Source organism: Molothrus aeneus, chromosome 15, assembly GCF_037042795.1.
Source record: "Molothrus aeneus isolate 106 chromosome 15, BPBGC_Maene_1.0, whole genome shotgun sequence".
In the NCBI taxonomy this organism is placed as follows: domain Eukaryota; kingdom Metazoa; phylum Chordata; class Aves; order Passeriformes; family Icteridae; genus Molothrus; species Molothrus aeneus.
In genome coordinates this window covers 3839804-3865287 of record NC_089660.1, presented here as the reverse complement: position 1 = coordinate 3865287, position 25484 = coordinate 3839804, and the positions used below count along the sequence as shown (strand labels likewise).

General features: G+C 61.8%; 1 protein-coding gene across 3 annotated transcripts; it reads left to right on the top strand.

Annotated features, from left to right (window-relative positions):
* Window positions 1-9544: 9544 nt before the first annotated feature.
* Window positions 9545-25117, top strand: CPLX2 (complexin 2). Of its 3 annotated transcripts, XM_066560217.1 has the most exons (5): window positions 9545-9673; window positions 14023-14119; window positions 22759-22866; window positions 23342-23517; window positions 23689-25117. In XM_066560217.1, the coding sequence occupies exons 3-5, from the start codon at window positions 22836-22838 to the stop codon at window positions 23884-23886; spliced, it is 405 nt and encodes a 134-aa protein (XP_066416314.1). In that variant the 5' UTR covers window positions 9545-9673; window positions 14023-14119; window positions 22759-22835; the 3' UTR covers window positions 23887-25117. The 3 variants fall into 3 exon arrangements, with proteins under 3 accessions (XP_066416314.1, XP_066416316.1, XP_066416315.1); XM_066560219.1 differs by lacking the exon at window positions 14023-14119 and having other exon boundaries at window positions 9572-9673; XM_066560218.1 differs by lacking the exons at window positions 9545-9673; window positions 14023-14119 and adding an exon at window positions 20489-20534.
* Window positions 25118-25484: the final 367 nt, after the last annotated feature.

Below are 25484 nucleotides of genomic sequence, written 5' to 3'. Positions count from 1 at the left end.
CAGAAACACCACAGGTTTCTCTGCTGGCCCTGCAGCTCCTACCTCTCACTGTGTTTGGGGGAAATCTCTCTCTCTCTGTGGCCATGAGGGTGGGTATTGCACCAATGCTTGCACACAAGTGCCAGGCTGGGGGGAGGCAGGGATTCCCCTGGCTGCATTTCCCATTCAGAGCAGGCTGGCCAGAGAGCTCGGCTCTCCCCAGACATTCCCTTCATAAGAGGGAGCAAATTCCACTCATCTGTGCAGGGGAAATTTGCATTTTAAATATCCCAACTCCAAATGGCACCCAGTTTGATCCCCTAAGCTGAGCAAATGCAGTGGAGCAGGGAGGGGGCCAGGGTGGCTCACCAGTGTGAACAGGGAGGAAGAAAGGGAATAAAAAACAAGGTTAAAAGCATGTACAGATGTTTAATCTGTGCTGAGGGTGAGGATGGGAGCAAACATGGCAGAGACCTTCCCCCTCTTCCATTCTCCATCGGGCAGGACACGGGGGAACAGGTATCCGAGGCTCCAACCATTAAGGATTAGGGATTTCGTGTTTGAGATTTTGTTTACACAATAAGACTTAAGACTGCATGGAGTGTAGGTGGATTCTCCCCAGTGCCTGCAGAGGGATTAGTGCCTATAAAGCAGCCAGAACGAGCTAAAAATTGGAGAGATCAAAGTGCAGGAAGAGGAATCACGTTCTCGGGGATGGGAGGAGAGGGGAGGAAGAGGGCAATGGTCAAGCCTGAGACAATTGCAGCTGCTGGCCCTGCAGAGCGTGGGGAAAGGCCTGGAGCATCCTCCCACTGCAGCTGCAGGGATGCCAGAAGGGATCTCAGGGAGCAGCTGGACCCCAGGTGTTTTCCATCCTCTCCTGAGGCTGCCAAATCTCCCTGACCAGCTCCAGTCTGCAGGAAAGGGACGACCCCAACCTTTCCTGAGCTCTCTGCTGCCACAGGAGCATCTCTGGGGAGCACAGCAGAGGAGGGGTGCCCAGCCTGAACCCCTCTGCAGTGCTGGGGCACAGGGGGAAGCTCAGCTGCAGGGAGGGGAGCCCGATGCTGCTGTTCCTACCAGTCCCCCATGGCCAAGGTGACGCTGCCACGAGTCAGCCCATGCCACATGAGGAGGGAACACACCCACCAGAGCCTGGGGGGCTCTGCAAAGCCCTGGACCTGCAGTGCCCAGCCTGCTCTCCCTGCCTGGCTGAGCAAATGAGCCTTCTCCTCCTCACCCATTAAAGCCATGAGCTGATTCGATTAAATCGGGGCACCAGCCCTCATCCCCAGAAGGCAAATGGGGTGAATGTTTAAGGCATGAAGTTTTCTGGCCCCCAGCACCTCGTTCCCAGTCCAACTCCCAGTGCACAGGGCACTGCCTTCCGCCAGCTCCCTGCCTGCCATGCACCTGGGGGCAGATAAACTCACCTGGGGCAGGAGTAGTGCCAGCCCTGCACTACTCTTGGCCCAGGGACCCAAGCCCAGTGGGGCCACACTCGTGGAAAAGCAGCCCAGGCACAGCAGGCTTAGAGTCACCTCCAGCACTGGCACCTGGAGGTGCCTCTGGCTGCAGCAGCCCATGGCTATGGGGCTGTGGGGCTCACAGGGGTACATTTTCCTCCTTGGCATCTGCAGTGACTGACTTTGCCCCATCACTCTGGTATTTGGGAGGCACAGGCTCCCCTGCACAGCCCCCCTGCACCCCGAGCCTCTCCCACACACAGGCACAGGACGCAAGTTTTATCCTCACCCCTGTCTCCCAACCTGCAGGCAGGCACTCCTTTGCCAGAAACGAGTCTGAAACGGTTCAGAGAACTAATTCCCTCCCTCCTTAATGCATGGAAGCTTCTTACACTAAATCTATACAGACACAATTAGCATTATTCATATTCCATATGCTCCACTCCCTTGTGATGAATATTAATCTCCTTCCCGCTCCCAGGCATTAGAGATAACAGCATTGCTGCAGTGGCAGAGAGGGTCTGAGGCAGTGATGCTGCAGGTGCAGACAGTCTCATCCCCATGTTGGGAAGGGCAGTTTTTGTGTCCTCTTGGAGCTGGTTTTACAGCTGCAGGGCTGGGCTGAACAGGGCTGTCCTTTCTGCTCCCACTCCCGGCTGAACTGGTCTCCACTGGAGCTGCTTCAGTCCCCCCAGGGCACGTGGTTGTGTTGGGCATCACGAAGCCCCAAACCTTCCTGCATTTTCCAGCTCTGCACAGGTTCTGAAGGTGAAGTAGGACCGAGCCAGACTGTCCTGTTTCTGCCAGCTCACATTTCACAGCATTTTTTTGGCTGAGAAGTGGTCACGGGCATTGCAGGAGCTAAACTGACGCCTCTTGGTGCTGCCCGGGGCAGGAGCAGCTTTGCCAGAGCATCCCAGAGCATCCCAGAGCATCCCTGCGGCTGGGACTTCATCCCCGAAGTCAGCACAGCTGGGCACTGTCCCAGAGCTGCTCCCAGCTCCCTGCCCAGCATCTCGCCCCAAACGGGGCACGGCAGCGCCGCTGGGGCTGCGAGAGGAGCACAAGGAGGCGCGGAGGCAGCGGTGCAGCTGATGCAGCTCTTGCACCGCCGCTATCACACGGGGACAGGCGGCATTCACAGGTCAAGCAGGGGCCACCCCGCAGGGCTGCACGGACCCTACACAACCCCGTGTCCGTCTGTCCGGCCATGTTTGCCCTCCGCACGTGGCTCCAGGCCAGGCCGGGGGTGCTGTGAGTGGGGGCCTGGGGGCTGCGGATGGAAACGCCATTCGTGCGGTGGGGGTGCAGAGGATGCAGGCCAGGAGGCTCCGTCTCCCTACATCCATTTGCATGCCTAATCCGCTGCCTGCCGGGGAGGGGAGCGTCAGGTCCCCCATCTGCTCCGCAGCTCACATCATTAGCTGGCTGGTTTCCGAGCAGAGGTGGGAGTGGAGCAGAGAGGGGAGCAGGGAGGCTGCTCCCATCCCCACGCACCTTCACATGTCGGCAGGCTGGGGAGCTTGGGAGGATCCTGCCCCTTTCTGGAGCTGGTGGGCAGCACACAGGGGACAGAGAGGGGCGTGGGTGGAGGAGGGGGTCGATTCCTGTGGGTTCCTGGGATGCTGCTGTGCTCCAGGCTCCCCCCTGGGCAGTGGGAGAGGCAGTGGGCATCTCCTCACCCATCACGGGTGCTGCCCACGCTTCAACTTTGCCGCGGGGCAGCAAAAGTCCCCATAGGTTGTTCCTTGCTGCAGGCAAGCCAGGAAGCACCCACAGCCACCAGCCCACTCACGGAGCTCAGCTCCACCTCGGATCCAGCCACACCAACCATCCCCACTGCCACCAACGCGGCGTGACGGCCCTGGGACACAGCCCCTGTAAATCCCCACACTCACAGGCTGGGCTGGGACACTGTAAAGGGAAAAATAAGGCAAAGAAATGATTTTCTTCTCACGAGCAAGGCTGGATTGCTGCCCGTTCCTCGGCTGCGCTGCCAGCCCGCCCACGCACGGCACAGCGAGCACTGCAGAGGCCAGCGGGGGCTGGGGGGTGCGAGGGGGGTCGGGGGGCAGCCAGGGACCCCCCCCATGCTGGACACCTCTGCTCAGTGGGATGGCACCGGGGGAAATGTCCCACCCGGCCCTTGGCTCCCTGGGATGCACAGAACATCTTTCTGCTCCATTCTCTGCCCCTTTCTCGGGGGCTGTTCCCGTCTCCAAGCTCTAAAAGGGCTCAAAATCCCTGCTGAACTCCCGAGGCTGGGGCCACGAGGACCTGCTCCAGCCAGCAGAGTTGGGTAAATGGAGGTTTCTTAGCAAGCAGAAATGAAAAGGGGGTCAGAGGGATGAAGGGGATGGGGCACAAGGGGAGCAGGGAGAAAAGAACCCCACATTCCCCCAGGGTTACTCTCCCACTCTGCTTTCACGCCTGGCTGGGTTCCTTCATTACTTACCCAAGCTGTAAATTGTCTCATTTGGAGCACACCATTTATCCCTGATGTGCACTTGAGCAGCCAGATTTTGTTTTCAGGTGTGTAATTAATTTTTTTAACGTGATTTCTCTCCTAGGAAACTGCAAACAAACAGTTCTGGCTTTCATGGCTGGGCAGCTCGGGTGAGCGTCAGGGCAGGGATTAGGCAGACAAGGACCCGAGGCCGGATCTCAGAGGATGTGAGGAGCTGGGGTTTTGCAGAAACCTACTTTCCAAATCCTTCATCCTTAGTGCAGCCCTCTGCCTCCTCCAGCACCACCACTCTCCCCATGGGCACTGGAGAAGGCTTGAAAGGGGAAGCAACAGCCACCTTCCCTGTTTCCAACTCAATCTGCTGGGAATTACCATTTTTATTAAGACCTAACATGTCCTTGGCTGCTGGGAATGTGATTTGCTCCTGGAATGAGATTACAGCAGCTCCTGAGGATCCCATATCAGCATCCACCTCACTGTGATGATGCTCCCACCCCCAGACAGAGGTGTCTCCATCAGTGGATGCTCACAGGCATCTCTACCACCAGGAGAGGTCGTGCTCAGGCACGGTACAGGGGCATCCATGGGGATCCCCTATCCTGAACTCTTTGCCCTTCTTCACATCATCCCTGGGATGTTTGCTGTCTGGCAATGATGCCGGCTATGTTTGCATCACCCCTCACCTCTCACAGGGCAGGCACAAGGGAGGATGGAGGAGAAGCAGTGCCAGGGTGGGTAATGTCTGCCCCTCTGCACGTCCCAGAGCCCCGCTGAGTGTGGGCCGGGGTCACAGGGGTTCCCTGAGCTGCTCTGCATCCCGAGCCAGAGCGATCTCCGAGCAGCACGGAGGAGAATCACCTGCTGTGAATGCGAGAGAGAAACCTCTCAACGCTCCTGCTGCCAGGGAAGTTGTTAGATGAGTTTTACCGGCGGTTTTCCAGATGAAAGGAGGTGAAAATCACCTCCATTAGTTGGCAGAGGCAGGTGGGAGGATCTGTGGAGAGAGCACTTCGGGGCTGAGTGTGCAGATCCCAACCCTCTGCCCTGACAGCCCCCCGGGCATGGGGTAGCAGTTTGGGGGCACAGGATTTGCTCTTGTGCCACCCCAATAAGGGCACTTGGGACGGTCCTGACACTGTGGGAGTTTTGGGGTGGCTGGGGGGAGCAGCCATGAGGGACAACTCCAGCTGGTGACACCCCTGGGACAGGTCCTGCCCCACCAGCACTGTGCCACCAGTGGCAGCAAAATAAATCCACAGCCCCCTCAAAATGACCCTCCAGGAGTGGATCTTGGCCACCACAAAACAGGCTGTGACCTCTTGATGGGGGATTCCACCAGCCAGACCCCCAGAACCACAGGCCAGACTTCTTGGGGGGGTTTTCTTATGAGTTTGATTATCTGTTGTGACTTTTGGAAAGAGACAGTGCAGTCTCCAGGGGCCACAGGAGGGGGCTGACTGCTCTGCTCCCCCATCCTGCTCCCCTTTGTTCTTTGAAACTGCTTTCCAAGGAGCTGCTTAGCATTCGGAGCAGGCGTCCACACCGATTCAGGGCAAAAACTCCAGTTTGCCTTCAAAAACACATCAATCTTCTGCAGCCTGCCATGAAGGGCAGCTCCTGCCCTCCAAAACAGGACACATGGCACATGCAGGCTGGCTTGGCTTTCCCAAATGCGCGTGGTGTAAAGTGTGCATGCTCCACCCTACAGCCCCTCACCCATCACCACCCAGCTCTGCAAGCCCCTGCCTTCAAAGCAAAAGGCATCAAAACCCCAATCTCTTCAATTTCCTTTTGGTCTTTTTGTTTCCCCCTTCTCCACTGAGGGAGTTCAGCTCCCAGATACTGCATGCACAGACACAGAGAAGAACATTTCCAGGAATTGCTGCTCTCTCTGGGAAATTCATCACAGGGATCCAGGCAGCTCAGTTGATGCCAGGCACTCCCTGCCCAGCGTCTGGGGCTGTGGGCAGGCTGTATCTGTGTCTGTGATGAGCTGTACCCCAGCATTCACCAGGAACCAGCACCTTTTCCCACCAAGGTTTGGTGCCACATGAGGGGTATAAGCTCATCTTCCTAAGGAGAATGGCTGATTTATCTGCATTCCCTTTGCTGATAGAGGCCTGGCTGTGGGCTCACCAGGCGGAGGAGGCAATACTGAAATAGCTTCTTTTCTTATACTTCACGTGGGGATTATTATTATTATGCCTCTCATGAGTCCCCCCTCTGCTGCCAGCACAGGAAAAACCCCCGTGGTGCCACCATCAGCAGCCCTGCCACCAGGCAGAATGGGACCGTGTCCCCTGGCACTGCAGCCTGGCCCCTGGCACCATGGGCTTCCCTGTTCCACCCACACACAGTGGGAACATCCTCCCAGGCACCTGCAGTGGCACAGGCAGAGCTGTGGAGCTGAGCATCTCCTCCTGCACTGCACCTGTGCAGCACTGCTGGCTGCCATGAGGGGTGAAATGTGTCCCTGCAGGGAGCGAATTCCCAGCACAAAACAAGCCCTCGGACCTTTGCTCCAAAACGTTTGTTTATGACTAATCACAGCTATCCCAGTGCCTGCTGGGGACCAATGTCCACTGTCCCCGTGGCCTTGGCAGCCAGCAGCTCACCAGTGCCTGGTGACAAAGCCCCAGGCTATGACAGCACCACAGCTCTCGGGGACTCTCACCCTAAGGATGCAAAGGAGGAGTGGGTCCAACTGCAGCCCACCCATGGCCATCTCCTCTTGGGAGCTCTGGGCTGGTGGCAGGGCTGGTGGCTCCCATTACTGAGGTGAAAAACGAGTATTGATCATTGCTGTGAGTCCAGCACGAGGCACGCACAGCCCACGGCCGGGTCGATAGAGCCGGGGAGGCTTCTGCTCTCACTGAGGTTTCTGTGTCCGTCTGGGGCTCCAGGAGGAAGCCTGTGCTGTGCCAGCATCCAGCACAGCCCCTGCACAGCTCCATCCTCCACAGTGCAGCCTCTGTCCAGCTCTCCAAGCCGATATTTCCACCTGGAGGAAGCTCCAGGGTAGGGATGCTCACATGTGCAGGGCAGGGGTGAGAAGGCAAAGCAGCCATCCCACAGCTGCAGCCTCTCCATCCCTCAGTTTCCACACCGGCGGCATGGAGACAGCCCCAAGGATTCTCTGCCTGGCAGGGCTTCCTCCCGTGGGCTCCCATCTCGGCAGGGATGCTCTGTGCACACAGGCTCCCCTCAGAGCTACGTTCCTGTGCTGTTCCACATCCCCAGGGCTGACTGTCCTGGTGTTCCATGGGGGTGCCCAGCCTTGGTGCAACCGGAGGAACGCTGAAAATTCGGGATTTCCGTCCCTCCAGAGGAGGATGCCGGCAGAGGATGAAGGCAGAACTACACTTCCCAGAGTGCTGCTGGCACTGCCGGGGGAAAGGCTGAGGGACCCAGACACCAGCTCCTCCCTGCTCCTATATTATTCTCCTTCTTGTTTATTTGTGGGTTTTCTGCACTTAACTGTCTGCCTCATCCACTTAATTGGGGGATTATTGCCACTACCTGCCCGCCCGCCAGAGCCCAACTCATTACTGGGGTTTATTTATTAGCAGCGAGGCAGCAGAAACGCACCCTGCAGCTCCCTCCTCTGCTCCTCGGGCACAGGCAGCTGGAGGCCATGCAGGAAAGCGAGCAGGAGCCAGTTTGGCCAGGACCAGGTCAAAGCCAGCCCCTGCCATGCACGGAGGCAGGGCAGCATCCTCCTGCAGCGCCTGGCATCTTGGCAAAGCACAGGAGGAGGACCAAAAGCCTGGCTGCTCTTTAAAAGTGTTCCCTGGGCTCGGGAAAGGCCAGCACAGCACTGTCCTTCTGCTCACAGCAAGGCACCTCTGTCCTCGGCATGGTGGCAGGTGGTGACAGCCGTGTGGCGGGGAGGTGACGAGGCCACTGCCCCCCGAGCCCAGGAGGAGCCAGCAGAGCCCCACGGCTCCTCTCCAAACCCTGCTCCGGTTTCCAGGCGGGAGAATCCGGGGGAAATGTGGGACAGCAGGAGAGAGCTGCATATCGAGCGCTTTGATAAATAAAACATGTGCAGAAGGCAATCAGAGCTGCCCACTTGGCTGCAGCAGCAGCAGCAGCTCCGTCTGCGGCGGCTGCACGGGGGGAATTCACAAGCGGTGCCACCCCGGCCGCCAGCCCCAGCGCTGCTCCTCCGCTCGCATCCAAGTTTTGCAGCCTCAGCACCGAGGGGGATTGATTTATTCATCAGCCTCTCCATCCCGCAGCAGCCCTGCAAGAAGGAGTGGTGCAGTGGCTGTTGCGTGATGTGACGAGCAGCACGGCGGGAGCAGGGAGGGACAACCGGAGGTGGCTCCCGGGTGACCCGAGTGTGACCCTGCCGGGATGCCTGGTGGAGGAGGGATTCCCCAGGGTGGGAAATGGGAGCAGCAAACTCCCCCGGGGCCGTGGTGCTGAGCTCTCCTCGGGCATTAAGGCACAGCTGTCTTGCACCCCCTTTTCAGGAGGGAGAGACAGGACACCCCTGTTCAGAGGGTGTTCAGACATCCCAATGGCCAAACAGATGGCAAAGACAAGTTACAATGCAAGGAGCCCACCCCAGAGAGCACCAACCCCAGAGCATCCCCAGGGCTTGGTGGGAGCTGTTCTGAGCATCCACAAACCCCAAACAAAATCTAGGGAGAAAAGGGCCTCAGCTGCCTGCCAGGAACACAAGGGAGCAGCCTGTGGACAGGGACTGAGCAGGGAGAGGATGAGCTCCAGCCCCTCAGGCCAGTGGGGATCTTGCAGTCCTCTTGACCATGCTCTGCACCAATCCCTGAACCAGAGTTTTGGCTTCTTAAAGCCTCTGTGGACAAGTTCTTGCTCTTCTCACACCCCCTCCTTCTGCTGTTCCCCACCCCATGCAGCAGCACGTGGCCAGCCTGGCCATGTCCCCATCCCGGAGCTCTGCAGCCCCTGCTCCAGCCTCTCCACCTCCTCTGCTCCTCCCTGGCTTTTCTGTGAGCCCTGCAGGCTCCAGCAGCTTCGTGGCTCTTCATCATCCCTATCCTTAGGACACCCTGTGAGAGAACCTGGGCAAGGGCTTTGTGCAGCAGGGATCTCTGATCTGGGGAGCACTGCTGGCACCTGAGACACCCAGGGGTGCCCTGTCTAGAGCCCCCTGCTCTGGAGGGCTTGGCAGTGCCACGGGAGAGGAATCACCAACCCAGGGGGGCAGAGAAGCACGGGGCCTGTGGGGAGACAGCAAATAATAGAAGGAATTGCTGGGTGGGGAGGAACTGGTAGGTACAGGGGGTCCAGAGGGATGGCCGGGGAGTGGGGGGAATTGCTGGGTACTGGAGAAACGGGTGGCCAAGCAATGGGGAACTGGGAGACACGGCCACGCACTGGGGGTGGCTGTCATGGCACCGGAGGCACAAGCGATACTGGGAGGGACGCTTCGTACCGGGGGTGATGCGGGGTGAGGGGGGCACAGCCGGGTTTCAGGGCCGGATGGTCGAATAGCGGGGTGAAGCCATCTCGGTACCGGAGGAGCAATTACCGGGTACCGGAGGGAACCCGCCGGGTAGCGGGGCGGAAGGCCGGGCCGGGGGCTGCCGCCCGGGGCGCGGGGCGGTCCGGAGGCGGGCACGGAGGCGGCCCCGCCCGGGAGGCCGTGCGGCGGAGGGGGAGCCAGCACCGGGCCCCCCCTGTACCGCTACGGCTCCCGCCTCCCTTCCGGCGGCGGCTCCTTCTCCGCGCCGGGGGCGGACGGGGCGCACCGGAGCCGCGCCGAGCCAGCCAGGTGGGTGCGGGACCGGGCCGGGCCGTGCCGTGTCGCAGAGCCCGGGGGGGCCGGGCACGGGCGCGGGGATCGGCCCGCCGAGCCTCCCGGGGCCGCCGGCTTATATAACGGGGCGGCGGCCGCGGAGCGGCGGGATGCGGCATGCGGGGCGGGATGCGGGGAGGATGCAGGTGGCGCGGGATGCGGGGTGCGGGGAGCCATGCAGAGCTGAGCGGCGCCCCCCGGCTGCCCACCCGCAGCTCTGGGGAGGGGGGACACGCCGGTGTGCAGGGGATGGCAGGAGAAGGGCTGTCACCCCCGCACCGGGCTTTGGATACCCCTCCGTGCCCGGCCATCCCCTGCGGGGGTCTCCGCGGAGCGGGGCTGAGGACAGGGAGAGGATGAGACCTGATCCCGCCGTCACCCCCTGTCCGCTGCTCCGTGCACCTTTCTGCCGTGGAGATCTCGGTACCTGCCGGGCTCTTCCTGTGCCTCCCCATCAGGGGCTCCCTCCTCCACCCTGCTCTCCATCCACGGCTCAGTCCAGCCACTCGTGGAGCATTCCAGCCTCACCGTTTCCAGTCCCCTGAGATTCAACCCCTGTCCCCTCTGCACTGTCCCCATAAGGCACCTCCCGAGCCCCACAGCCCAGCCCCTGTCCCCACCGTGTCCCCAGCAGCCCGGTGCAGCACAGGGGCAGGTAGCTGCTGTGATCCAGGCCTTGGCACACGCGGTGGCAGTGCCACCCGCATGGCACCAGCGTGACCGGGCAGCCGCTGCCCGGGGCTGGCAGTGCAGTGACTCAGAGCACAGAGGCAGGGCTGGCACCGTCGCTCAGAACAGGGCTCAGGGCTTCTCCCTGCAACCTGCCAGGCTCCGTGCTCAGGCTCCAGCAGCTGCTGGCCAGGGCTGCTGAAGGAACCGGGGTGATTCGAGTCAAGCTGAGGGGCTGGGTTTGGAAATTGAGGATGAGGAAGGATGGGCTGGACATTCAGAGAAATGTCCTCCCTGCCAAACCTGCCCTTGTGCCTCTGGGGCTGCAGCACCCTGAGGGTTGCCAGGACAGGCTCCAGCATGGAAACAAAGGAGCTCAGTCCCATCCAGTAGCACTGCTCATAGTGTCTGACCCTCACCCTCCTGGGGAAACTGGAGATGGCTCAGCTGAGACAAACTGGCACAGAAAAATGTCTCAAAGTCTCACTTGGCTGTGGGCCGAGTGTCTGTTTCTTCGATTGCCTTGCTTGATGACATTAGTATTGAAATGACCCCGAGCAGACAGAGCTCAGGACACCTCACTGCCCTGGAGGGTGATTGTGGTTCTCACCTGGGCTCTTCCCTGGGTTTCTGCAGAGGCTGCTGCCAGGCAAAGCCCACCAGGCCCATACCAGGAGCCAAGGGGAGCTGTGTTGAGTTGCCCAGCCTGGTTTCTGCTCTGGAGATGAGAAGTCCCTGTGGAAAACCCCTCTAGGGAAGAGGTGGTGATCACTGTCAGTGTGGCACATCTCCATTCCTACCCCTGAACACCAGCTTGCCCCTGTGGCCTGGAGCTCTGGAGCTCTGGCATGGCAGGAGAGCATGGTCACTGCAGCCCAGGCTGCATGGCACCGTGCCCAGGCCCTTGGGCATCACACACTTCCCCAGCAGCCAGGGCTGGACCCAGAGGATCTTCCCTGTGGCCAGAGGATCTCTGCTCTCACCCACAGCCTCTGTGCTCCTGGCCAGGCCTTCCCATTTGTTCTTATGCCAGCATCATCCTGGAGTTTAAATGCTCCCTCTCCCTCCCTGGTGTTTATTCTCTGGGTGTATTTATAGAGAGCAATCAGGCCTGCTCAGCCAGGGTAAACAAGCCGTGCTCCTGCTCCTGCTCCTGCTCTCGCCTGAGCGCCCTCAGCTCGTCCCAGGAGCTTTCCCCTCTGCCTCTCCTGCTCCCCCCGAGCCTTCCTGCCTGCAGAGACCCCGACCAGGGCCTTGTCCAGCTGTGGGCTCTGCAGGCTGTGCCTGGCCAGCAGCCACTGCCCCCTTTGCTGTGTTGTTCTGCACCACCCTGCTCCTCCTGCACACAGCCAGAGCAGCGGGTCCATCCGTCCCTAGCTGGTGTCACCAGCCCCTCTGGGACACTCAGAAACATTGCTCATCTCAGTCAAATCCCAGAGCCCCACAGCAGTGTGACCCAGACCTGCCCCAGTCTAAGGGGAGAGCAATTGTGCCAGAGGAATTGAGATGTTTGTGGCTGAGGATCTTTGCCTTTTGAAGGCCAGGCAGGTCAGCTCAGGTACAGACCTCACCTGGGGAATGCCTCTGGGGGCTGCCCTCTGTGGCATGGCACCCTGAGTCCTCTGAACCCTCCTTCTCACCTGCTGCCCAGACTGGAAACTGGTGCCAGACCCAAGGCAGGCCCCAGGAGCATCTCCCTTAGGCAGGGGAAGTGCTTTGAGATGTGCCTGAGTTTCTCAGTCCGTGCACCTCAGTGCTCACCCTCCTCCTTCCCCAGCCTCCCCTCCTCTCAGAGACTTGGACAAGCTCAAGCAGGGTGCTGAGAGCTGGATGTGCCAAAGCAGAAGAGCTGTGGACTCACTGATGTCTCATCTCGAGCATTAAGTTTTCCCTGGATACTGTGTCTTGTGTCCAGACTGGATCAAAACATCCCTGCCAGCACCTGGGGGCACTGCTGTCCCTGGAGCTGGGGGTGTTCTGGCACCATCACCCTGCTCTGCTGTTCCCTGTCCTCTGCTTTGGCTGTGCTCGGTGTCTGGCTGCCTGGACAGACAGACAGACAGGCTGAGCTAGTGCAGCTGTCCAGGTGAGATGCATCTTCATGGTACTGCCAGGCTCTGCCTATTGAAAAGGAGATAAAAAAACTCTTTGGTCTGGCTGACATAAAAAATGCCCTGCAGGGATTAGAGCAGCTCCTGCAGGGATTAGAGCAGCACCCCTCAGGACTCTCTGCATTCTCTCAGGTGCCTGGGCAGGGTGTTCCTGCTCTTCCCACCCTCTGGGGTTTCAGCAGACAAATATCTGCTGGTATGCACCCCAGGCCATGGCAGCAGAGCCAAACTGCCTCTCCCAGCCCCGCTGTGTCCTTGGCACGGCGCTGTCTGGAAACCAGACGCCCCCAGGAGCACATCCCTGCAGCTCTCTGCAGCCGTCTCACCCTGCTCCAGAGCCTTCCCACATCCCAAAGGAGGCAGTGGTTGTCCCCAGCAAAGGTCACCTTCACGCTGCTGATGCTGAGCCCTTTGCAGGCTGAGCTCTCTGCCCTGCATTTCCCAGGGCACCAGGCACCCTTCTGGGGTCTCCCACTGGGGACCCGTTGCCTCTTTCCACAGCCAACCTCCCCAAACCTGTTCCCAGGGGCTGTCAGTGCCTCCTGCTCCCGGGGTTGGGATGAGGCATCCCTGCTCTGTAAAGCTTTTCAAAATGCAGGCTCCATCCATCCATGGCAGCCCCTGCTCCTCCACAGCAGTCAGTGTTTGGTGTTTGCCTGGGTTTCCCCTGGCTCCCCTGGGTCGTAGATTTATCTCCAATTTGCCAAAGCCTCCCTCCTTCCCCAGGGTGGAGGAAAAGCCTTTGCTTGAAGTCAGGATGAATTTGTAACTTCCCCAGGAACCTGCTCCTCCAGTGCAGAGGAGAAATCATGCTCGTGGCACATGCCACAGTGACATGAGCCACACCACAGGGACAGCCCACCCCAGGAACTGCCAGCGTGGCACCCAGAACTGGCACCCAGGTCCCTGCACAGCCCCTGCCCATGGCAGCACCCCCCTGCATCTCCCCAAGCCTCACACGGGGATTTCAAGGGCATTTGAGGAAGGGATGAGATCCCCAGACAGACGTTTCCTGAGGTCCAAAGCAGCATCAGGCTTCCTCCAGTTGCTGAGTCTGAGCAAAGACTTCTGTCTGGTGGCTTGTTTTAACTTGCCATTATGTTCTCCAAAGAAGAAATTCATCATGTGCAAGCTAAGGAAGGCAGAGTCAATGTGAAATTTTAAAACCTTTAAAGAGTTGAGAGCCCTCTAAATTTTTAATGAAGGCATCTGAACTGCCAGGTACCTGCAGAGATGGCCAGGAGCCCTCTGCCAGCAGCAGAGTGGGTGCCCCTGATCCAGGAGAGGATGAGCTGCCACCTCCTGCAGCCTGTCTCCCTCTGCATGCCCTGCTGGGCTCCCACCTGCAGGGAGATGGTGGCTCTGGGCAGGTTGCTCCCATCCTTGGACATGGAGATGCAGGGAGCACACAGACCCACCCAGGTGGAGGAGAGGCAGCAAGCAGTGCTCTGTCTGTCCCCCATCAAGTGGTTCCCCTTTGTGTGTCCCCCCTGGTGCTGTGGCCCCTCCAAGGCCCTCATGCTGTTGCTGTTGGTGTCTCTGCAGGCCCTGCTCTCCCTGCGATGCCCAGCCACCCCCACGAGGTCCTTGTCCCCTGCATTAGGTGCTGAAGCAGCAGGCTCCTGGTGCTGCACACACCAAGGTAGGCAGCACTGTGGCTCTTGGGGGGCTGGGGGGGCCATTTCAGTCCTCGTGGTATGGGGGACACAGCAGAGTCATGGGATGGATGGGGAGGCTCAGAGGTACCACCTGGGGCTGCCTCAGTGGAGCCAGTCAGGTCACCCAGGATGGGGGGGACTCATCTTGGTGACACTTTGATGCAGGCAAGAGGCACCTGAAGCAGCTCAGGGCCAGGCAGAGGCCAGGGGAGTGAGGACCAGCTCAGGCTCTCAGCAGGTGCTGGGCATGGTCCCACCTGGAGACCATGGCAAGTGCTGGTGACTGTGGAGGTGGCACAGAGCCAGGGTTTTCTTTTTCTTTCTTCCTCTTTTTTTTTTTTTTTTTTTTTTTTTTTTTTTTTTTCCCATTTGAAAGCCCCCAGATGGGAAAGGTACGAGCCAAACCCCTCTGAAAGCAGCCAAGAATGAATTTTCTGGCCCAAGCCCCAGCAGCTCTTGGAGCAGCACGGTGCCTGTCCGGCGTCACACCACAGCAGAAACCCCAGCACAGGCAGCTGGGGTGGGCAGCAAGCCCCACACCCAGCCCAGCCACTCCTCCCCACCTCCCCAGCCAGGGCAGTCAGGCTCATCCTGTTCCCACTGAGCTGCAGCTTGGCCCAAGCCCAGGCACCCAGATGTCCCCCCCAGGCTGCCATGGAGCCCCCACCATGCAGCCATCTGCTGCCAGCACAGTGCCCCTGGTGTTGCCTCCCTTATCCAGCTCTGTTGCCCAGGCCATGGGGTATTCTGGGCTCCCAAATTCCCCCTCTCATGGGATACAATGAGCCCTTCACCCACAGAAGGCAGGTGCTCTCCCAGAGCCAGGCTGGGAGTTTGGGTCAAGCATCTCTGCTCCTCACTTCCACTCCCCAGTACTGCTGGTACAGAGAGGGGCTAAAGCACCCCTGTCCTCAGCTCAGGTGCCCCAAAGAGCTCACAGGATCTTTACAAAAGCAGTGCTTATCAGCTTTGAGGCTGAACCTCAGGGGAGCAGTGCCAAGAGTCTCATTTTTTAGGATGTTTTGGCTGGAGAGGGGACAGGTGGGAGCTGCCATTGCTCTGCTGTGACCTGGCTGCCCAGCCTCGAGCCAGTCATGCCCTTGTCCTTCATGTCTTTTTCCTGCCAGTGAGATGAGGGTGTGTATAACACTTTGACGCTTTCTGTGGGGAGTGGGTGCCCAAATCCCATGCTGACACAGAGCCAGGAGATGATCCCTGTGCATCCACTACCCACACAGTCCTGACCACCTCAGTCACTGCTGCCTGCACAAGCCCTGTCAGTGTGGCAAGGATAAAAATCCGTGTGTGCACAGGGTGAGGGGCTGGGGAGGCAGCACAGGGGCTCAGGGGGGGTTTTGTCTGCTTCCCAAGCAGTGCCTGGCGTGCTGTGCCCAGCCCGGCTCTGCACTGGCCCTGCAGAGCTGCGGGTGTGCGTGCCTGCCATAAATATTGATGGGGTGCACTCGGCGCCAGCGTGCCCTTGGAGAGGCCATGGGGGTGGAAATGCTGTCCCTGCTGCGTGGGCAGGGCAGCACAGCCTGGGTGAGAGCACCCAGGTGAACACAGTGGCTGTTCCAGGGAGGTGGGAGCCATCCTATATGGATGGGGGGTTGGAAGTGGCCAGGTGAGTAAGGCCAGGGGCCATAAACCTGTTTGGGGAACTGGCCAGACCTGCAGTGAGCCTTAATGTGGCAGCTGAGTCTGTAGAGAGCCACCAGGGCCTGTCCCCAGCAGCCACACCAGGATAAACAGCGAGGGGCTGCAGTGCCTCTGTTTAACAATGCACAGCACAGAGGCACCGGACACACGCAGGGAGCGCAGGGATGAGGAGTCACCACTGCAGCACTCCAGTGGCAAAGTCCATCCCAGCAGGGTCCCCTGGCACCCACAGGTCCATCCCAGCAGGGTCCCCTGGCACTCCCAGGTCCATCCCAGCAGGGTCCCCCTGGCACTCCCAGGTCCATCCCAGCAGGGTCTCCCTGTCACCCACAGGTCCATCCTGGTGTGCCTCAGTGCTCACGTGGACTCCTTGGGGTTCTGGGTGGCTCTGAGACCGGGGCTGGGTGAGCAGAGGGCACAGAGCAGTGGTGGCAAAGCCAAGGTGCTCGGTCACACCATGGCTGACATCCCAGCCACTCTGGAGTCTTCTTAGCTGGAGCCTGGAGCTGAGTCCCTGTCCCCTTGGCAGGTCCCGCTGGGAGATTCAGCCCCTGCAGCACTGTGTGACACAGATGTGGGTGTAGATGGCAATTTTGGGGAGCTCTGGAGGGCTGAGCAGCACTGGGAGCACCCCTCTCTCTCTGGTACCCTCCGGGGACACTGCCATGCTGGGAACAGCTGGAATTACGGGCTCGGTCCTCTCCTCTCCCCATCCCTGGGTCAGCCGCAGCCTCCCCAGCCCACAGGCACAGCTGGGATGAGCAGGTTCGTGATGGGGCCCCGCAGGGGTGAGCTCACAGCCGGCTCCTGCGGATGGCCCCGGGCACAGCCCTGTGAGGAGCAGCCCCGTGATCCGGCCCCATCTCCCTGCACCCGCTGCTCTCCAAAGCACACTGCACCCGAGAGGGGCAGGGAGGGGCTGGGGGTGCCCCCTGCACCCCTCGTCCAGCCAGGGGAGAGTGACAGTGACAGGGCTGTGGCAGCAATGCAGATGGGCAGTAATGCAGAGGGTTGTGATGCAGGGGATGCAGCAACAGCTGCAGTGTCGGCCCAGAGCCCCTCTGGCTGCAGGGGGGCACAGGGTGGGCAGCAGGATCCCCCCCAAGCCAGCCAGCAAGGCCCAGAGCCAGGGAGAGCCCCAGGGCTTGGGGCTAGCAGAAGTTACCCCATAAGGGTGGGTTTTACCCGTTTGCTCTGTCCCTCTCTGGTGAGCTCAGGGGGCCCTGCCACGGTGCTGCTGCCACAGCTGGAGCTTCATGGTGGAGTGGGGGTCAGGCTGTGGCATGAGCCCACCTCCCTCCCCCAGCCCCAGGGCTCCTGGTGAGTGCTGAGCAAACAGAGACCACACTCACACCCTGTGCCTGACCTGGGTGTGATAAGGGCTGAGTGGGTGCTGGGGTCTGTGACTCGCTGCAGGGGCAGAGTGGCGGCCACAGCATCCCCAGGGACTGGACGTGGCTGGCTCTGGGCACCACAGAGTCTCTCGCCCTGAGCACAGCATGAGGGAGTGACGCCAGGTCCCCGCTGTCCCCAGCAGTCCGTGCTTAGCCGCTGAGCTGGAAGGGCTGTGTCCAGACTGACCCCACAGCACGGCTGGTGCCTGTCCCTGTCCCTGTCCCTGTCCCCGCCGGGTGCCAGCCCCAAGGGACCAGAGCTGCTCTTCAGAGGCTGCAGCTGCTGCATGTTTCGCGCTGCCTCTTCCTCTTCTCCCCGCTGCTGTTTTTGTTTTGTTTAAGAGGCTGGGTTACGAATTTTAAACAGGCTCCTGAAAAACCCAATTACCTCCAGAAGACAACCTGATAAAAGCTGCCTAAGTGGCACTGTGGAAATCGCCTTGTGCAGCAGCTGAGGGAAAACCAACATAACAAAGCCTTTGGAAATGGAGTTAACCACTTTTAATCCCTCGGTGCAATGAGAAGGACCAATAATTATTTTCTGCAAAGATGTTGGGGGGCGGATAAGTGAAATAACTGCCCTGGGCTAATGGGTGACAGCAGGCTGGGCTGGCAGTGCTGCAGGGATGGCTGCTGTTATTCCCTCTGCCTGGGGGCTTTGAAAGGGCCCACAGAGGCTGTGACCTTGCAGGGTCCCCATCTGGCTGTCAGGAGACAATGGGGACAATGCCAGCAGGCAGGTGCCACTCAGGCGTTGCTGACAGCGAATGCTGTGGCCGATGTGGTGGCACCAGCCAGCCCCATTCCCTCCCTAGGTGCCAGCTTGGAGAGGAGCACGGAACTGCTGGGGCCCTGGCATCTGTGCTTACTCCACAGAGGCGTTTGCAGGGTTTGGTGGTGCTCAGAGCTTCCTCCCCATTTGGCTACAGTGCTGCTACCCAGCCCCTCACACCTCTCCACATCCCTTCCCTTCCTGCCTCCCCCAGAGCTCCAGGCAGGCACCCAGCAGGTGACACTGCCCAGGATGATGCCAAGGAACAGCTGGGCCTAAAGGAGTGCCCACACTGGGCACGAGCCTCAGGAGCATCCCCCAAACACCAGCCAGAGCTGGCTCAGCTCTGGGACTGCGGGGGTCCCCTGGATCCATCTCTGTCCCACAGCAGGGGTGCGCAGGGCAGGAGGCAATGCCCAGGGCTGCTCTTCCCATGGGATCCTGGCCAGCAGGGCAGAGCAGGGTGCCCCCCAGCCCAGCAGCTGCGGTGGCACTGCCGGCACTGGCAGCTGGAGTGCTGGGGCGGGTGGCCTCAGCTCACACCAGCCTCGTGCTTCCCGCAGCAGCAGGGACAGGGGCTGCCTCACCCACCTCCCCCCGGGCACCCAAACCCACGTGGAGACAGCGCTTGGGGACAGTGCTTGGGGACAGAGCTCGGGGACAGTGCTTGGGGACAGAGCTCCAGGCCACTGACTCCCAAGAAAGGCATTCTCGATTTAGCACTGGGCACTGGCACAAGGGATGTCCCTGCCAGTTTGGCCTCAGCTGATACTGGGAGCAGTCCTCTCTGGCACACTGGGATCTACTGGAGGAGGATGTGCTTAATGAGCCGAGGCATCTCCAAAGATTGAAAGACTCAAGGACCCATCCCAGGAACAAAAGGAGGCGTTTGTCAGGCGCTGAGAGACGGGCTCGTTAATTCCTCCTGGCTGTCACACTTATCTGTAATGAATTTGTGCTCCGCTGTATTATTTTTAATACAATAGGAGCGGTGCCGCCCGCCCACCGCCCGGCTGCCGGGAGCGCTGACGTCAACGCCCGGAGCAGGGCTGCCGCAGGACGGATGGACGGACGGACGGACAGACGGACGGGCCAAGCACAGGCCTGTCTTGCCGCCCACGTGCCCGTCCCATCAGCTGCCAGCAGGCAGAGCGGGGCTGGGCACCAGGGCAGGAGGGTTTTTTACCTTGGAGGTGGAAAAAGGAGTTGTTGGTCAGTGCCAGGCTGAGGGCTCGGGGCTGGTGGAGATGAGTTGTGCCAGGGGGTGTTTTTGGGAGCAGTGAGAGCGGGTGAACAAGAGGGACAAGTCCCTGTTGTGCTGTCCCTGTGCTGAGAGTTGTCCGTGGCAGCGGCTGTGCATTGAGGCAGGAGCTGGCAGCGGGTGTGCACGCACAGATCTGCTGGTGCATCTCTCTGGAGGGGGCACTTGCAAGCCAGTTTTGTCCTCCCTGGCTGTGAGATGTCCCCCCACTCCTGCCCCACATCCTGCATCTCCCCCAGCCTTCCCCCAGCAGCCCCAGCAGCATCTCCACAGCCCACCCCAAGGGGCCTGCGGGGGCAGCTGCAGCCTGTCCCAGCTCCCTGCAGCCTCCCACGTTTAGGGGGGGACGTCCCTGAAAGGACCCCACACCCCGACCCTCTGCAGTGCCCTTCTGGGCCCCGGCAGGCTGCTAGTCCAGAGCCTCACTGTCAAACACCGGCTATCCCAAAGCCCGGCTCCAAGTACCCGTAATGTGATTCGCACAGGGCTCGTCTCTAAGAACCCGGGGCTGGATTAATGAGGAGGCACCGGCTGCCACTCTGAGGAGCACACACCGTCCCTGTGCATCGGGACAAGGGTGGGGAGCCCTGTCCCGCACTGCAGAGGATGAACACAGGAGGGGCTGCAGGAGCCCATCTGCCTTCGGGCAGCTACAGGGGGGCCAGGCAGGGTGGTGCACCCCATTTCCTACCCAGGAACCTTTCGCTGAAGGGGGTTCTGAGCTCCGTGGGCATCATATCCTCGATGCCGCCATAGATCCCCTCTGGCATCCCCTCTCTGAGCACCCCAAACCTGCCCTGGGAGCCTCGCGGGAGGAGCAGCACCAAAAATCCAAAGCTAGGGCCCCCGAGCGGCAGCTCTTGGCGGAAGGGAGAGTGATATGATTTATCAGGGACTTTAATTAAACTCCCGCAGCCGCCCCGCATCGCTGCAGAGGAGGCCGGGGAGCTGCGAGTCTGGGGGTCGAGTGAGGGAGCCGGGGGTGCGGGACCGGGGGCACCTCGGGCTGATGAAAGCCTCGTTTCCCCGTTAATTGCCGCGGCGGTGAATCATTAACCCCGCGCCGGAGGCGCTGCCCTGCGGGCTGGTGCCCGAGGGGCCCGGTCCCCGTCCCGGTGAGCGGTGCGGGGCTCCCCGGGACGTTTCCCGGGAGGGGTCCCGCATCCCGCCGCCCCCGCGGAGGCCGGTCCGCGCGGTGGCGGGGGGTGTCGCTCCGGGCGGGCCCACGCGTGCCGCCGGGGGCGGGAGGGGGCCGGGCCGCGGCGGGGCGGGGCGGGGCGGAGCGGCGGCAGCGGCGAGCGGCGGCGGAGCCGGTGAGTGCCGGTGCTGAAGGGACAGCGCCGCCGCTGCGGCACCGGGCGGCCCCGGGCGGCGGGCGGGGCCCCGCGCCGCAGACCCCGGGATGGGCTGGGGGGGAGAAGGGTCCCCGCGGCACCGCGTCCCCTGCGCGACCCTCGCCCCCCGCGCGGTTCCCGCCTTCCCCGTGTCCCCGCGTTCCCCCTCCTCCCCGGTGTCCCCTGCGCCCCCGGTGCGTGTTCCCCGACCCGGGTTCCCCCCTCGTCGTCCTTGTGCCTGCGCCCCACCTTCCCCCCGCTCCCCACGGCGGCGCGCCGCCCGCGTCCCGCACCCCGCTGCGGTCCCGGTGTCCCCCGCATGCCGGCTGTCCGCTACGTCCCGTGTCCCCGCTGTCCCCCGCCTTCCCGGCGCCCCCCCGTGTCTCCTGCGTCTCTGCAGCCCCTGTGGCCCCGGTATCCCCGTGCCTGCCGGTGTTCCGTTTGCTGTGTTCCCCCCGTTTGCTGTGTTCCCCCTGCGTCGCCCGTGCACCTCCCGATGTCCCCCACGTACCCCGCTATCGCTACGAGCCCCCCCCGCGACGCGACCCCAGTGCTCCGGTGCTCCCCGTGATCCCCTTGCACCTTGCCCACGGTCCCGGTGTCTCTGCGCTCTCTGGTGTTCCCCCATCCCCAGTGCCCCCCAAGCCCCCGCTGCAGTCCCAGGGCTCAGCACTGTACTGCCCGGAGGAGCCCCCCCAAATTGTCGCGGGGTGCCCCGGGGCTGGCAGCAGCAAACTTCCCGGGGTCACAGCTCGTGCAGCCCCTCCAGTCCCAGTGGGGTTCCGGGGAGCCGGGGTGGGGGTACCCGCTGGGCTGCAGCACCCACCGGGCACGTACACACACACACACACACACATACACACACGCTGCCAACTGCACCCCCAGGCTCCGAGCACAGCCTGCAGCACCCCACTCACACGGGGCACGTGGGGGGCACGGGCACCCCCCACACACACCCTCTGCCATAATCCCCCGCACGCACACACACACATACGGAGCACACAGGCAGCCTGCAACACCCCCACACGTACACACACGCGACACAGTCTGCAAATTTGCGTGCTCAGCCCCCCGTGCAGCCTGCAAACCCACGGACCTGCACACACAACCCCCCCACACTCGCACTCACACAGCCTGCAGCACCCCCCGAGTGTGCAAACTCACGCACACCCGCAGCACAAACACCCAGCAGGCAGACACAGCCCGCAACCCTGCGTGCACACACATCCGCAGAGCCCGCAGACCCCAAAACTCGCGCACGCACGCGCTCCAAGCCTGCAAACAGGCTGCAAACCCGCTCATCACGGGGGCACACGCAACCTGCAGCCCCACAAACTTACCCACACACGTGTGTGCATGCACCCCCCATGCAAACACACCCTGCAGGCACCCGCAAACACACCTCTTGAGCAAACACAGCCCGCACGCAGAGCTCACACGCAGCGCGCGCAGGCACAGCGCGCACCCGCTCCGTCCTGCACGGGCAGTGCCCCTGCACGGTGTCACCCACCTGCACAGGCAGTGCCCCTGCACGGTGTCACCCACCTGCTCCATCCTGCACAGGCAGTGCCCCTGCACGGTGTCACCCACCCACACAGGCAATGCCCCTGCACGGTGTCACCCACCTGCAGCACCCTCACAGATCACACACACAGTCACAGGCTGCTGCTGCTGCCTGCAACCCCTGCAGCCCCCAAGCGCTGCCGCAAGGCGCCAACAGCCTCTTCCCCATCCCTCTGCAGAGCACTCGTGCTGCTGTAGACACACACAGGCACAGACAGCACCCCAGGTCTGGCTGTGCCACACTGGCACCCCCACACAAGGTCTGTCACCCCCTCCTGCACAGCAGGGGCACGCGGTGCATGGTGGCGTGGTGGGTCACCAGCCCCCAAGCAGCACCCCAGGGTTCCTGGTGCCACACCAAGGGCACTGCTGAGGTGGAACATCTCTCTGGAGTCCCTGCCTTGGTGCCTCCACAGGTCCTCAAGGCCAGAAGGGATGTAGGGAGGGGGCTGAGGGGAGCAGGCACAGGTCACTCTCTGCCTGCAGACCCCAGAACCTCCCTCTGCCCATCCTGGAAGGCATTTGGGCTGAGGATGCAGAGGGTGCAAAGCACAGCCCCAGAGATCATTCCATCCCTCAGCCTGGGCAGCAGGGAACCTCAGCATGGTGTCCCCAACCTTGTCCTTCTCTTCCTGCACAGGTGGCCCAGGTCAGCAAGCCCAGAGAGCGGTGGATGAGCGCTGGGCACTGGCCTAGCCACACGCACACACCGGCACCATGGACTTCGTCATGAAGCAAGCACTGGGTGGTGAGTGGGAGCTGTTTCCCCTCAAGAGTCCCCACTTCGGGAGCAATGCTGACCCAGCACCCCAGTAGTGCAGTGGGAGGGACACAGCAAGGGGACAGAGTCACACAGAGAGTCACCAGCAGTGGGGAGCTGCTGCTGAAGCCCTCCAGGTTTCCTATCCCCAGTGCCGTCAGCGGCTGGCTGGGGAATCCTGGCTCTTTTGCTGTTAAGTGGGATTCCCCAGCAGGTCCCTTGGGTGCTGAAGAAGGAGCTGCTGGCATCTCCCCCAGCTGACACTGAACTAGGGCAGAACAACCAGCTCGTGATACTCCCCATCCCCACAGCCTCCCAAGCCTGTGTACAGCCCACTTCAGCACAGGTGGCCCTGGGGATGTCCCAGGTCCTCCTTGCCAGGGACCTCCTTGCCCTCCCTGCTCCTGCAGGGGCTTTGGGAGCAGCACCTTTGGGGTCCAACCAAGGGTCTTGTTATGCACAGGGGCCACCAAGGACATGGGGAAGATGCTGGGGGGTGAGGAGGAGAAGGATCCCGACGCGCAGAAGAAGGAGGAGGAGAGGCAGGAAGCCCTGCGCCAGCAGGAGGAGGAGCGGAAAGCCAAGCACGCCCGCATGGAAGCGGAGCGGGAGAAAGTCCGGCAGCAGATCCGTGACAAGGTGGGCACACACCTCCCCTGGGCCCGCCCCTGCCTGTGGCAGCCGGGCTGGGGCTGGGACAGGTAGCCGGCATGGCCGGGAGGAGGGTGGCCCAAGCTGGTGGCGATGGGCACGGGGCACAGCGCAGGCAGTGCCCACTGCCTGCCCTGCTGAGAGCCTGTGTCCTCTCAGTACGGGCTGAAGAAGAAGGAGGAGAAGGAAGCAGAGGAGAAAGCTGCTCTGGAGCAGCCGTGTGAGGGCAGCCTGACGCGCCCCAAGAAGGCGATCCCGGCAGGCTGTGGGGACGAGGAAGAGGAGGAGGAAGAGAGCATCCTGGACACCGTCCTCAAGTACCTGCCCGGCCCACTGCAGGATATGTTCAAGAAGTAACAGCACCGTCAACCCTGCCATAGGGTGCTGGGGCACGGGCGCCCTCTCTCCTACAACTCCTCCATCAGTTCCCTTGGCCCCGGAGAGGGGGTCCCCACACCCCCTCCCATCCCCTCCTGCCCTGTCCCCCAACCAGACCAAAAGCCCGCCCCGTCCCGTCCAGGCAGGGCCCCCCCACCACGCCAAAGGGGAGCAGCCCTGGCCGGACAGGGCGAACCGGGACCAAATGCACTGATGTAACCTCGCGGCAGGCTAGGGGCACCCAGGCCCTACCGGCCCCCCGGGGTGGCTCCTCGTGCCCCCTGCCCTGCCCCTTCTCTTCTCCCAGGGGACCCCAGTAGGCCTCTGCTCGCCTGCCCCCGTCCCCAACACTGCCATCCCCCTGCCCCCTCCCGCCCTGGGCCAAGCCCAAAGCACAAAGCCAGGCGCCCTGCCCGCAGCTCCCCCATCCCCGGTCGTCGGGCACGGGGGTCCCCCGGGGCTGCCCGGTGTGCTCCTACATCGGGGGGTTGGAGGGGACCCCCCTCCCCGCATCTCTGGCCCCATAGTTAAAGCCATATCAGTTAGACTGCAATACTTCAGCACCGGGAGCAGCGGGCGCCGCGCTCCGCCAACCGTGTACAAAGGCACGCGCGGGGCAGGGGCCCCCCTGCCCCGTCCCCCGTCCCCGCCGCTCGCTCGTCCGTGTCTTGGCCCCGCTGGCCCCCGTCCTCGCATTAGTGTCTCTGTGCCAGGGTGCGCCCCGTCGCTCCATGCGTCCTCGTGTCCGCTGCTCTGACTCCCGCCCCCGCGTCCCCACTGTCCCCGGGGGCCGCCCGCGGCGCCCCTCGCCGTGCTGCGGGACCCCCGCTCTGTCCCCTGCAATAAAGCCAGCGCGGGGCCGAGGGCTGCCGGGCCAGTCCCGGGCTGGGGGTACCCGGCTGCCCTCACCTGACGCTGGACACATGGGTCCCCGGGCCTGGGAAGGGATCCCTGGGCAAGCGCCCCGGGATGTCCCAGGAGCCGCTGCTTGCACCCCAGCGCGGGGAGGCAGGGGCACACCCTCATCCCGGCCCGACTCTTTTGCCACACCGTGCTCCCCGTCCCTGTGCTTCCTCAGCCACGGCCCCCAGCCGCTCACCAGGGCCCTCCCGGGAGGTGGCGGGCAGCTCGGGGCCCCACAGACATGCTGTGACCATCCTGCTCGAACTAGTCTTTGACGATCTAATAAAATAAAGGGATTTGTACATTGCTCTGGCCTCTTCTCATCCGTTGCTTTTCTGGGTCCCTATGTCAGCTCCGTCACCCCACCAACCTCAGGGCTGAAATCTGGCAGCTCATCATGCATGGGCTGGCCCCCAGCCAGGCCTCTACAGGTGCAGGAAGCAGCCACATGTGGCTCCCAGAGTCCTGCTCATTCCTGCTGCCTTCCTACTCCACAGGCATCTGTCCTCTCTGGAGTTGGGGACAAGACAAAAGGGATGTGCCACAGACACGGCATGAGGGTTTCTCCCCCTTCCCCTTGACTCCAGGACTTCCCTCACTGAATGACTGTGGATACCCAGGGGTCCAAGGGCTGTTTCTGATGGGTTACAGAATTCCACCACTCCAAGAGAGGA

Excerpts from the sequence above, each read along its gene's own strand:
- CPLX2 (XM_066560217.1), top strand. The coding sequence starts at position 22,836 with ATGGACTTCGTCATGAAGCAAGCACTGGGTG. Across the intron at positions 22,867-23,341 it reads CATGAAGCAAGCACTGGGTG|GGGCCACCAAGGACATGGGG; the intron begins GTGAGTGGGAGC and ends TGTTATGCACAG. Across the intron at positions 23,518-23,688 it reads GGCAGCAGATCCGTGACAAG|TACGGGCTGAAGAAGAAGGA; the intron begins GTGGGCACACAC and ends GTGTCCTCTCAG.